Source organism: Pipistrellus hanaki (genome assembly GCF_964339955.1).
Source record: "Pipistrellus hanaki genome assembly, chromosome: 17".
Taxonomy (NCBI): Eukaryota; Metazoa; Chordata; class Mammalia; order Chiroptera; family Vespertilionidae; genus Pipistrellus; species Pipistrellus hanaki.
The window spans coordinates 21,520,936-21,534,618 of NC_140519.1; the positions used below are offsets into that span (position 1 = coordinate 21,520,936).

At 37.9% G+C, this 13,683-nt stretch overlaps 1 protein-coding gene across 15 annotated transcripts in view; it reads left to right on the forward strand.

Annotated features, from left to right (window-relative positions):
* Window positions 1-13,683, forward strand: part of ASPH (aspartate beta-hydroxylase) — a 156,222-nt gene that overhangs the window by 25,887 nt on the left and 116,652 nt on the right. For 6 of the 15 annotated variants that reach the window (XM_084865084.1, XM_084865092.1, XM_084865093.1 and 3 more), the window contains exons 2-3: window positions 511-660; window positions 4,064-4,132. In XM_084865084.1, the coding sequence (XP_084721210.1) occupies window positions 511-660; window positions 4,064-4,132 (219 nt within the window). Of the gene's footprint in view, window positions 1-510; window positions 661-2,147; window positions 2,193-4,063; window positions 4,133-8,304; window positions 8,557-13,683 lie in introns of all 15 variants that reach the window. The other 9 variants (XM_084865086.1, XM_084865079.1, XM_084865088.1 and 6 more) reach the window with 4 other exon arrangements.

Here is a 13,683-nt window from a genome sequence, read left to right on the forward strand (position 1 = left end):
TATTCTTTTTTAATTTAAATTCTTTATTGTTTAAAATATTACACAAGTTTCCCTTTTTCCCCATTGTCCTTCCCCCGGGCCATCCCCCCGCTCCCCGAATTTTAAAGGTTGCACAGAAATTAAAAGGGGCAGAAGAGGATTTGGTACAGTTCTCTACGATTTCCTTAAATTGTTGATAATGCTTTGAAGGAGGTAATATTTAGGTAGTTTGTATAAAAAAATTGGAAGGAATAGACATATGATATTTTTATTTTCGTCATTTCTTTCTTTCATTACTTAGAAGCTAGGGCTTTGCATATGAGGTGTGGAGTCTAAGCAGAATCTTTCGTTTCCAAAATCTTTATTTTGTGTAACATGTTTGGAGAATTTAAGTTGAAAGTAGTTTTGAAATGAACTGACTAGGACATGGTCAGTACTTGAAATTACTGGAGACATAAGTCAGGGAAAAGAGGTGTTTGATTAAGTGTTTTCTTGCCTAATGACATTGTCCATCATTTCATTCTTAAACAGACATGAAGCACGGAGGACAAAAGAACGGGAGGAAAGGAGTGCTTTCCGGAAGTTCATTCTTCACTTGGTTTATGGTCCTTGCCCTGCTGGGGGTCTGGACCTCCGTCGCTGTCATCTGGTTTGAACTTGTGGATTATGAGGAAGTCTTAGGTAAGAATTTTGATATCATTTCTTATGTGAATGTGTGAGAGTGTAAATGACATCCCTTAGTGACTGTGAAGATTTATCAGCTTCTTTTCCTAATGTTAATTTCTGTAGCCTTTCCGTTGTTCTCAGTAGAAAAAAGGATGTTATCAGGTTATCTTGGAAACTGGCTTTTCAGCTTCTTTAAACATGATGTATAGTTTTAAAAAAAAAAGTCTTTAGATTGTACCTGCATCACATAGGAAAGTCTTACCCAACAGTAGGTACTCTCACTACAAGCAGTACTCTATTATAATTTCTATTCTATTTTGTTATATTTTGAATTTTAAAAATACTGGTATGAGCCACTGAATTGACTTAAGGATCCATTAATGGATCATAACATATAATTTCTTGCCTTAGAGAGCATTTGTCTTTGTTGTGTAAGTGTGTGTGTGTGTGTGTGTGTGTGTGTCACAGCTATGTTCATTGTGCTGTTTTGAGGAAGTTGACATGTAGTTTTTGATAGTTATCCGTCCTCCTTCCCCTTCCTTTTTCTCTTTCTTCCTGCATAATGACTGCAATTTTTCATGATTATTTGCATTAATTATTCTTTGTCATTTTGGAATCATACTTTTTTTTTTAACCTCACCAAGTCGTTTTATGAAATTTCAGATGAAATTCATGTAACAGCAGTCAATATCATAAATATTTGAAAATCAACAGTTCACTGACTTAATATATTCATCACTTGGTGCTATCCTCATCATAACCTATTTCCAGAATAATTCCATCACCTATCCCTCCCAAACACCCAATTCCCCACTCTTTTTCTCTCCTGGCAAATGCTTATACACTGTCTGTGTCTGTGGATTTTCCTGTTCTGGACAGTTCATATAAATGGAATCATATAGTATGTGGCCTTCTGTGTCTGCCTTTTGTGCTTAGCATAATGTCCTCAAGGTTTAATACTCCATCTTTATGGCTGAATAATTCTCCATTGTATGGATATGCCACATCTTGCTTTTCCATTCATCAATGATGGACAGTAGAACTGTTTCCACTTTCTGGCCGTTGTGGATAAATGTCCTTCCTCTTTAAGTGTCCAAGGAAAGATGTGGACCCTACCATTGATCAAAATCCATTCTTCTCTGTATGCACAATATTGTGTGGAAAATCCCCTCCCTTGCATAGACCCTCTTGTACTGCTTGACTTATTAGATTATAGCCCTTTATCTGGGGACATAAAGGCAAAGAATAACCAAACATTCTTACTTGTAATCTGCCTTGCATTGAAGCAATTTATGGGTAATTTGATGGACTAACAGAAGACGTATTTTAGTTAACAGACAACCTTCTGTGTAATCTGTGCTTTTGTTGACTTCAGAAAACAAAGTATTCCAAACTATAATCCTATGATGCTAGAGGAGAGGAAGTCTCTTACAGAAGATGAGATTGCAGATATTTGTCCATTGAGCACAAGTAACAATTTCTGTGTTTTTACATGCATGCAGCCAAAGCAAAGGACTTCCGTTATAACTTATCGGAGGTACTTCAAGGTAGGCTATTGGAGATGCATTTTCAGTCCTCTTGTGTTGGTCTCTAAAATCTTATTCTTATTCTTCCAATTCAGCTATCACCTGCATCAGAGAAAGTAAGTGGTGCCAGGGGCTGACCAACAGACCCTGAGTGACAGGTGAATGGATTACTCCGACACAACATTTGCTGTGAAAGAGAGGGCTAAGGGACTGCCTGGCTAAAGGAACCCAGATAGCCTCGATTGCCTGTCTCTTCAGGCTTTTATTATAGCAGCAGTATGAGATGAAGTTTATCTTTAAGATACAATCAGTAGGGTTAATTATCTGGGAGGGCACCTGTGTTTGTAGTGTCCTTTAAGCTAGGACACCAAAGATTTAAGCATAAGGATTCCAGTAAACACCCAGGGGCCTGCTTGTGCACAGACTCGTTTGGAAAGCTCAAGGAATAATTAGGGGCACCGCCTTCGACACTCCTCTTAGTCTCCCCTAAGTCGGAATTCCAATCAACAGGGCAGGCGGCCTTTGGCACACTTCCCTCTCCTCAGATTGTCCTCTTTACAAATTTTCCAACCAAGTCTTATGTACTCTCCCAACAAAGGACCAATTTCTCTTTTTAAGGTCGTCAGAAATGAAAATATTTTTCATGTTTCTAATGTGTGAGCTCTGTGCTGTATGTAGCCTCGACCTGCAGATCAGTGCTTTCCATTTTCTTAGCTTATAGAATTCATAGCTCTCCTTTATTATACCTGTCATATTTAATATGTGTGTTGTCTAAGCCAGACTTTTACATAGCAAGCTTACTATTTTCCTGAGTAGCACAAGGGCTCTGGGAGGGTAAAGATTGGCCATAGCTGCTCTACTCCAAAAGTTCTGCCTGTTCTTATGCTATGTTTAATCTACTTTTTATTAAAGAAATGGTAATGGTGCTGCCCACTGCTTTTTTAGTGTTCATGCTATATTTGTGAATGTTGTTTAAAATATTGCTGTACATTATTATATCTTTTCATAGCCACTTTCGATTGGTGATTCAGCAATCATATTGATTGTGGGATGTTTTTAAAAAATTAAATGTATTTGACTCATTTGAAATGGTAATTAAGTATGACAGTGCTCCTAGATGATAAAGCTTTATTGAAGTCTTAAAATGCTTATTTACTGTTCTTGATGAGCAAAAGGCTCTGGTATTATTTTCAGATTTTTTTGTTTTAAGCCTTTTTTTTTTTTCATCATAGTAGATGGCCAGTGCTAATTAAATTTTTAAGCAGGATAACGATGGTAAGTTTCTTTGTGATTTTAGGAAGCCATGCTTTATTTTCAGAGGTCTTTTTAAAAAAGATTGATTCATGATATTTCTGTTTTAAGTGATTATAGTAAAATATAAAATTAATTGTCCTCTTATTCTGAGTACTTATACTCGATGTGAATTACATTTAATCTGTATTTGAGGCTTGGTGTGTGTTCCTTTTGTTTTAAAAATTGATGGTGGAACTTCATAAGTTGGGAACATTAAATTTCACGTGATTGTTATAGAAATGAATCAATATTATTCCTTATATATATTGAAATCTTTACCTAAAATATTTGTAGCACTGTAATTTTTAAACATTCTCAGATGATTACATCAGGGTATTGTGAAACCTTTAAGGAAAATATTATCGCAGTTACATGTTGAAGATTTGTTAGGCAAACATTTCCTGAATCTCTAAGTGAATTGCTCATCATTTTTAGGTAAGATGTTAATGTAGCACCGCTTTTCCGGATTAAAAAAGCAAAGAATTGCATTGCTTGGTAACATTGATGGTTCATGTGCAGGAAGGCAATAGTGGTGGTATTACCTTATTAAGATTGTTTTTCCTTTTGTTCCCACATCTATCTTTTCCCCCCTCTTGTAGGAAAACTAGGAGTCTATGATGCTGATGGTGATGGGGATTTTGATGTGGATGATGCCAAAGTTCTATTAGGCAAGTAGACGTTTACTTTTTGTTAGTGTTGCTAAAATACTGGGAAGAAAAGAATATTTTTGCCTTGATGACACCTATTGTCAATTGTATACATTTTATGGAAGATATTTTATCTTCTTAAAAAAATTTCTTTATTGATTAAGTTATTACATATGTCTCCTTATCCCTCCATTATTTCCCACTTAAATCATGTATTTCACTCTTGCTAAAATGTTAAAAGGTTTAATTATTTTTTTGTGGACTCACATTTTTATTTACTTTTATAAATGGATAGCATAAAGCTCTTATAGATATACTTTTAGTAAGTATAACAACTTGATATGCTTTTTTTCAGGTTTAAAACACTTTTTAGTTTGAATTTACCATTTAAATATATAATGTGTTACCTGTTTTCAAATATGGTAATTATAGCATTTTTTTAAGCACCATTTGATATAATCCACTCCCATTTGAAGATATAAACTTTTAAAAGATTACATAAATTCATTTTGAAATAAAAAAGTAAACATCTTAAAATGTGATGTACAATTTTAAAAAATATGATCTAGTGGTTCTTGGCCAGGTTTCTTTGTTTAGGAAGTCTTGAACCCTTCTTTTTCTATCACCAGAATTACCTGTCTTTATCGTTGACATGTTCTTCTAATAAGTAAATATATGATATTCTCTCATTTGTTTTAAAATGCTGTTTTATTAGAAAGAAGGGTACAAGTTTAATATGCAAATTTCCTATAATCTGGCCTGGGAAATACATATTTTTCTGCTTATTAAGCTGCATCATTTCCTTTCCTTAGACCCAATTTTATATATGTTTCATGGGCATGAAAAAAATGGGAGGATACCACATCTATAACTAATGAAACTGTTTTCAGTAGATTTATCTTAACCTTCCCATAAAACAGTAAGCTCTAAATATGAAAAAAAGGTTTAGTTGTGATTACATGTAATATAACTTTTTAATTTTACTTTACATTTTATTATTGCTCAGGGGGAATTATGTTTGCTACTTAATGGTGGAAGCTTCTCTCTATGAAATTTCTCTTCCTGTCTTAACCTTAATGAAATCTTCTATGTAATTCCATCATTACATAGCTAAAATTGAGTTTATATAAATATAGTGAGTCTCAGGAGACTCTAATCCTTGGTATACAAAATAAATAAAGTTATATGGAATTTAACAAGTCAGAATGATGCTGAGTTGCTTGCCTATAAGTGTTATTACTCCATTTTATTACTTTATTTTTTATTTTTTATTATTTTTTTAATTTATGCTTATTACTTTACTTTAAATAATGGCTCCTGAATAGTAAAGCTTTTTAATTTTAAAAATAACTTCATGTGGGCCAAGGTGCCTCATTTTTAGAAATATTACTTTTCATGTATATTTTATTGATTATTTTGGCTTTAAATGAGCTATCTGATCTGTCAAATAGGAAGTGTCAGCTATTAGAATTAAATATGTTATTTTTCTATAAAACACACTGATTTACAAAGCAAACTTACATTAATAGCTTGATTTTTAGTGTTAATTTAGACTGCAAGGTTTTTAAGCAACCACTAACAAGTTAGTGAATTGTTAATGAACATTGCCATTTGCTGATGGACAGACATATGTGATATGGGCAAATTATAACGTCTGTGTTGTGTGTTTTTTTAAACAAGAATTATATATTCGGAGGTGGAACCAAATTTGGTGAATATGAGTTCATTGGTAATTACACTACTGAGGGCACAAAGGTGCAGATAAACGATTTTGCCCTGTAGGTGTACCAATTCGCAGTTGGCTTGTAGCTTCAGGAAGGATAAACAAATCATAGGCGAGCTCTTTGGCTAACTTATGTCCTGGGATCTTATTGCTATGGTGTTTGAATTCTCTGTATGAAATGCAACCTTGACCAGAATTGAATTTTATGACTAAAGTTCTTTCTTAGTTTGTGAGGTTGTAATAGTTTGGTTGTGCCCTTAGTTTGTGAGGTTGTTTTAGTTTGGTTGAGCTTTGGTTTTTCTTGTTAAATATAAAGAAAGTGAAATACGTGTGAGTAAATCAAGACCAATAGCCATTGTTCATTTTATTATTTCATTGTTTCTGGCCATGCCCCTTTCTGCTTTGAAAATATTCTACACCTGCTCTCGTTTATACAGTTTCCTGCTTTTTGTGGTCAACATTTTCTAACAGTGTCCTTGATTTTGGTCTGGATAATTGAAAACTACATTGTTAGAAAAAATATTCTTTGAGAACTTGTCTTCCATACAAAGTTGATAGCAGTTTGATCCAAGGATTAAGTGATAAGAGTAATTAATCCGAGAGTAATCCCACTGAAGGATTACATCATTGGCCTTCTGTCCTGTGGCTGGTGCCTAGCTGGTACACTACCAGGTATGGCTGGAGAACTAAAGGGAAGCCTTGGTAAACACGTATAGACTGGAAGGGATGCATGAGTGAGCTGAAGAGAGGAAAGAACGGGACAGTGTCCATGCAAAGCATTCATACCTGCTCTTTGGTTCCGGCCTGCTCTTGACGGTGAAAGAATTGTATATCCAGAATTTTTTCTCTTTCTCTTCAGACGATTGTCTTAAGAATTACAGGAAAGTTGCATAGTTGGATAAAATAGTTTTGTTATTAAATACCTTTGCATATTTGTTATGCAGTTCAGCCTGTCATAGTGAAGGGCAGTCAAGTTTTATAATTTATATTTGATACTTAGAAGTACTTATGTTGGAAAATTGGAGAGAGAAAAAAATCTTTATTGTAAAAAGACAGCTGTGGTAGGTGGTTTTTTTTTTTTATGATTTTCTTTCTTTCTTTTTTTTCTTTTTTTAGCTATGGTGTTTTAAGGAAAGAAGAAGAAGCAATGTTAATCCCACAGAGACTTGGGCGAGAATATAGGTTGCCTCTGTTCATAGCCCTTGTCAACTGTTAAATTCAGTGAAAAACATTCTAGGTTTGTTGAAAGTAAATACCAGCTGCAATGCCAGGCCCCCTTTCCCCCAGTGCATGGAGAATGGCATGATAATAGTTCTTCTATGGGTTAAAGTAGGGGAAATTCATTCTAATAGTTATTATTTATTTTCCCTTACCTGCCAATCTTGATTGCTGGTAATATGTTACATGGACAAATTCTGTTTGTTGAAGCTTGAAATACTAAATTAGCTGGTTGTAATTTCACCTCTAACATCACAGATATTTACATTTTTTTAACAGCCAGAACCCTCCACCATGTGTTTTTTTCTCTCCTCAAAATTATAGGCCTTGCTCTCTAGAACTTGCAATAGTGGTAACTTTGGAGTAGAGAGACCTTTTCTACCCAATGCCAGTTCTTCACAGACAAAGAAACAAAAACAGTAGATGATTAAAACCAATGTTGCTTTGCTTTCTTTCCATCATCAGGGACTGTTTTAGGTCTAAGATTTAAAAACAACAGGATTCTTGGGTCTTTGCAGTAGAAGATAATTTCTTGGGCTCCTGGGGACAGAACTTTGGAATGTTCTTATCGTAAGTGATTAGCTAAGGCCATTGATCAAATTTCATATTGGTAGGCAGAGTGAATTATTATTAACAACTGACTTTTATTATTGGCCAGAATTAAAGGACCATGTGTCAGTAGCCAGAACATTATAGAACTAACATATTTTATAGTGTTAAAAATTAAGTTAATTATCTGAGTTTCTCAAGTTAACTCCAATCCAGAAGGGGAAAGTTTGAGGAAATGAACCTTTCTGTTTTCAGTGACTATTTATGTAAATAAGTAAATGTTTGGATACCCAACTCTCCATAGTATCAGGTTGGTAAATGAGCAAATTTGGAGTCTATTTGTCTTTTTACCCTCATACTCCTAATACCCACTCTTCCCACTGACAGTAGTCAGTCGATGTTGGTTGCTACAATTTTGTGTTTCTCAGCTCTAGATTCTCTGAGAAGAGAAAGGCAAGCCCAATTAGGGGCTGGGAGGAATGGTGAGGATTGGTCAAATTGTGCCTTTCCTTTAGTTCATATGATTGAGAGTTGGTTGTAAGATGTGCATCTTAATCCATTTCTCTTTTTCCAAAATACCCTTTCTGTAAACCTCTGTGACCATGATGCACGTCCTTTTTGAGATCACTCTTATCCTGAGTTTCTTTTTCCACCTAACTGCTCTCCTTGTTTTCTCTCTCTCTCCTCCTTTATTCTTATGTAGGCCTGACCAATGATGGCAGTAATGAAAATATTGATTCCCTTGAGGAAGTCGTTAATATTTTAGCAGAGGAAAGTTCAGATTGGTTTTGTAGTTTCCTCTCATTTCTCTATGATATAATGACTCCCTTTGAAATGCTAGAAGAGGCAAAAGAAGAAGAAGAAGGAGGAGAAGAAGAAGAAGAGGAGGAGGAGGAGGAAGAAGAAGGAGGAGAAGGAGGGAAAAAAAAAAGTGAAACCACAGATGGTGTTGATGGTATGTCACAGAAGCAAAGGATTCAGGGAACGACTTGTATCGTTTTGACTTTATTTAACCAGTAATGATTCAGGGACGGAAGTCATTGGCTTACGAAAACGGGAAGCAGTCTCCTTTTTCTTTCTTTCCTTTGCTTTCCCAGGACTTAACGTGCAACGGGGCAGCTGCAACCCAACAGTATCAGGCAACTATTACCATCTTTTTTTCCTAGAACACCTCTAGCTAGTCCCTTGCTTGGCTACCCCACTCTAGTGAAGAAATTGGCATTCCTCCTTCTTGTAGTGGTCTACAAATTGCATTGACAATGATGTTCTTGGTGGTATAATTGGTTTCTGTATTGTTTTGTTTCCACTGTGTATCCACTGAACTAAATTTAGAAAATAGCAAATTGTGATTAACACTTGATGCTTGTCTTTCTAACATGCTATCAATGAAGATGATTATAATGGACTTGATTATGAGAATATTTCTAGCATGATTCATAAATAAATGCTTCTCTGTTGATCTTTAACATGACTAATGTGTAAAACAATGGTTCTTAAAAACCCTGATTTTTTTCAGTTGTAATTGATTTAGGGTAACTGGTTTGTCACATAAGTTAATGCCAACTTCAATGTAAAATTCTGTATCAATGGTGCTTTTAACATAATTTGAAAGTAACCCCATGTTTTGGCCTTAGGGCAGTTAAATTATATATCCAGATAGTAGGACATCTGACTTTTTCTGTGCATGAAAACAAAATTTATTTTTAATCTCATTTCCAAATATACATCTAGAGAAACCAATTTGCATATTTTTAAAAGGCGGCATTTTACACAAGAAGGAAAATGTGAATATTATCTTACATGATATTGTCCATATTAAAATTATTAATCTTAAATAAGTCTTTTTCCACTTTTTACTATATTATTTTATTAATCGGCTATTAACTTTGGCTTAGGTATAATATGAAGTTTTTTGTTTTTCAAATATTCATTTTCATATTTAATCAAAATTCTTTCAGTAAATGGATTAGTCACACACACAAACACACACACACACACACACACACACACCCTCTTTTTTTTTTTTTTTTCCAGAGGGCACTATGACAAATTTAGTGTCTTCGATAGAAATCATTCTTGCAAGCTCTCAAAATGATAGCCTGGATGTGAGTCTCAAATCAGCACAGAGGAAGCACAGCAGCCTTCCTATCCGCTCACCACTTGCATGTGTCAGGGGATACTGTCCATTAGCTGGATTTTATATTTCCTTTACAGAAAGCATTAGTGTGCAGTTACTTTTGGAAGTGGATACACAAGTTGTATGGTGACAGTGCTCTCCTAAGACTTAAGTGGCTATTAAAACTCTAGTCTGTCTTCCCTAATTCTTTAGGGAATATCTTTTATTCTGTTAATGTTTCTGGCAGTCTAAAGCAAGCATGCCAAACTCGAAGGCTAACACGGGCCAAATAAACAAGGCATGCAGCCTGCTGGCCAGGAGTTTGACATGCAGGTCTAAAGCTTCTGGCTTTGGAATGTTCATATTCAGGAACTAGTGAGTACGGTATGATTTAATAATGTCCTTTCTGAAAGTTTATGCAGTTTTTGCCCATGCTTAATGGGTCTCCCACTTCGAATATGACTGTGAAATATCAAAGTTCATTAGGTTTAAATTCAAAAGCGTTCTTTCTTAGGCCTCACTCTTAATGAAATCTACTTAGCCAAATGAGGGTGTTTTTTTTTTTTTTTTTTTTAAAGCAGTCTTATTTCTTAATGCTTCATTACTACTAACTCTAAGACGTTTGAACCGTGTATAAGAAGTAAATAATTAAATGTGTGTATTTAAACATATTTGGAATCATTAATTTCTTAATAGACTTTTTTTTGCATGATACTAACACAAATTTTACGTACAGAAATTAATTATGCTTCACTTTTGTAAGTGAAAAGTAAGGGTGGGAGATTATAATTGGCTGCTTACATAGTCTCCCTTTAATCAGCTCCTTTGAAAGCCTCAGAGGAAGGTAGAGTCCAGGCAGCTGCTGAACCCCTGACTTCTGTGACTCCTTCAACTTGTGCCAAAGGCGTATGTTGGTGAGAGAAAAGAGTTGTTTGCAAAACTGAGAATTCTGAAGCTGATCAAAATGGCCTCACTTATATTTTACTTATCATACAGGCCGCCCCCAAACATGTAGACTCACTTTAACAGCTGGTCGCTCAGTGGATGTTTCTTTGTTTTCAGGTTTAACCCATTGGAATTAATCATTATTCAGATTTTGTCTGCATTTTTAGGACGCCCTGCGTATGCTATCATTCTTAATCGTCTAAGGATTTATTGTGCGATTTTCTGTCTCATACTATATTTTCCCAGCTTACACTGAGGAACTTATTTAAAAGGCAAAATTGTATTCTGTACATTGGAATATGTATTTATAGAACTTTAAGGGGTGCTGCTATTCTCCGCTGTTCCGGTTTTGAAACAGCCACAGGGACTTGATGGAACATGCTCTGTGTTCAAACGCAGCGTCTCCCCAGGGTGGCCCTCTCTCATTTCTTCACTCGCTGAGAGGCCCTGGACTTCCTGGAGTTTGGTGCAGGCACCGGGCAGTGGCCCTCGGGTGTTTTATTTTCTGTGCTTCAGCTTCTTTCAGCCCCGATTCCCCCTGGGTCGTCAGTGGTGGGGTGTTGGGTCGGAAATGTGGCTTCTACGCGCTGATCTAATTGATGGCATCCTGAGGCCTGGCTGCCAGCTTGCCACCCTGAGACTTACGCAGAGCCTGGGACACGGTGGGATGCGGGGAGAGCCTGGGACACGGTGGGATGCGGGGAGAGCCTGGGACACGGTAGGATGCGGGGAGCCCGCCTTCCATCCTGTGCTCCCCTCTGTGTTCCGGAAACCGCCTCCCTGTCTCAGAGCTGTGTGCACGTGTAAGAAACCCTTTTCTGCTTGGGTTCTGGCTTGTGTTCCTTTATCGTTAGCTACACCGAGCAAAACATTTCCTTGTCTCTCCTGGTGTTTGTGACTTGGAAGAATTATCAAAAGCAGATATAGGCATAGACAGGTATTCTTTGTTTGTGCAGCCGGCAGTTACGCCTTTACGGGACTCATACTCCGTGCGACTCTATCTGAAGGAGGTTCTGGTTTATAAAACAAGTAAGACATTTTCTGCTGTGGGGCCGTGGAATTTTCTTTGGTCACGGTGCATAATTAGAGGTTTTTTAATGAAATTCAGGGACTCAGACTATCATTGCAAATTGATTGACGGGACGGCGTGCAAAATTCTCTGCCCCGGATATTTGTTGAGTTAACCACCTGTTACACAGTAGAATAGCCAAACAAACTGTGAACTCCTTGCAGTTAGGAATCAGGTCTTAGATTTCCTTTGAATCTCTCTTCAAAGCTGAGCCTAACATACGATGCTTATTAAATACTAGAGGCCTGGTGCGTGAAAATTCATGGACTGTGGAGGGGAGGTCCCTCAGTCCGACCTGCCCCCTCTTACAGCCCAGGAGCCCTCAGGGGTGGGAGGGACCCAGCAATCAGGGGAATGCGACGCCCCCATCAAACCTCTGCTGCTGCCACTGCCAGCAACGCAAACCTCGGCTGGCCCTGGTAACCTGAGCCTCAGGCGGCCCTGGGCAGCTGGGCAGCCATGATCCAAGACTTGCCTGCTCCTTGGGCAGCCACCATCTGAGGCTTGCCTGCGCCTTGGGCCAGCCCTTGGCAGCTGGGGGGGTTTGAGGGAACTGGGGGACTCCAGAGGCAGGCACTCCAGTGGGCCTGAGAGGACTGAGCACTGCCATCTTGTGGCTGTGGGCACCACCATCTTTGAGGGCATGGCAGTCAATTAGCATAGTCTTTCCTTATTGGCTGTGGGCACCGCCATCTTTGTGAGGGCGTGGCAGTCAGTTAGCATATTCTTTCCTTATTGGCTGTGGGCGCCACTATCTTTGTGAGGGTGTGACAGTAAACTAGCATATTCCATATTTATTAGATAAGATTTGCTGGGGTCATCCTTGGTGAGTGAGAACCTCAGGAGTCACCTATCCTATATAATAAAAGCCTAATATGCAAATCGACTGAACCGGCAGAATGACCAGTCACTGTGATGCGCACTGACCTTCGGGGAAGATGCTCAAAGCAGGAGCTGCCCCCTGATGGTCGGTGTGCTGCCACAGGGGGAGCCCCATTCAGCCAGAAGCTGGGCTCACAGCTGGCGAGTGCAGTCGTGGCAGTGGTGGGAGCTTCTCCCGCCTCAGCAGCAGCACTAAGGAGCAGCGAGCAGGTGGGCGATAAGGAATGAGGGTTCCTGGACTTCGAGAGTGCACAGGCTGGGCTGAAGGAACTCCACCCCCTCAGTGCAGGGATTTCATGCACCAGGCCTCTAGTTGTATAATAAAAACACTTTGGTGTTTCTTTCTTCCTTTTTTAAACCAGTTTAAAGTGAAACAATTATTGGACATCTAGTTTTAAAACAAATGATCTTTTGAAGTTCACACACACTGACCTATGCTAACAGAGGCCTTTAGGTGATCTTTCTGATATTTCATTTGCATTGGAATCTACATTTTATATTTATTCAAACTCTGGCTGTAATCCCTTCCTAAATCAAGTCTTTCAGTTCTATTGTGTTCTAATGCTCCCTTCCCTACTTATCATAGGAGGTTGGGAGGTTTACAGCTACTTTTTTTTTAAAAAAAAATGTCTATGTAACATAAAACACAAAGGACATTGGTGCAGTGATATGCATTTTATCAAAAGTAGACATCCGTTCTAGAGCAACAGCCTCCCCAGTTTTCGGGACCTTTCCTGAGGTGTTTGGGCCTCTTTTTGCTCTCTTTAGTCAGTGTTGAAGGAAATGAGGATGCTTCTGTATGGGAAGAAGGAAGATGAGAAGCCGAGGATCAAAGCGACTCACAGGGGCCGTGGAAGTGACCGAGCTCACCTGAGTATGAAGTGACACCCAGCCTGCGAATTCTGTGGCCAACTCTCTGAAATTCCACATTAGCGGCTTGGGTTTCTGGAATGGAACCAGTCTTCCTAAATTATATCTGTCGCATGTGCGGGAGCCCAGGCCCAACCCTTGGCTTGATGATGGAGCCTTGTAATTTCACACAGAACGTTTCACTTTGAAAATGTGGGTAG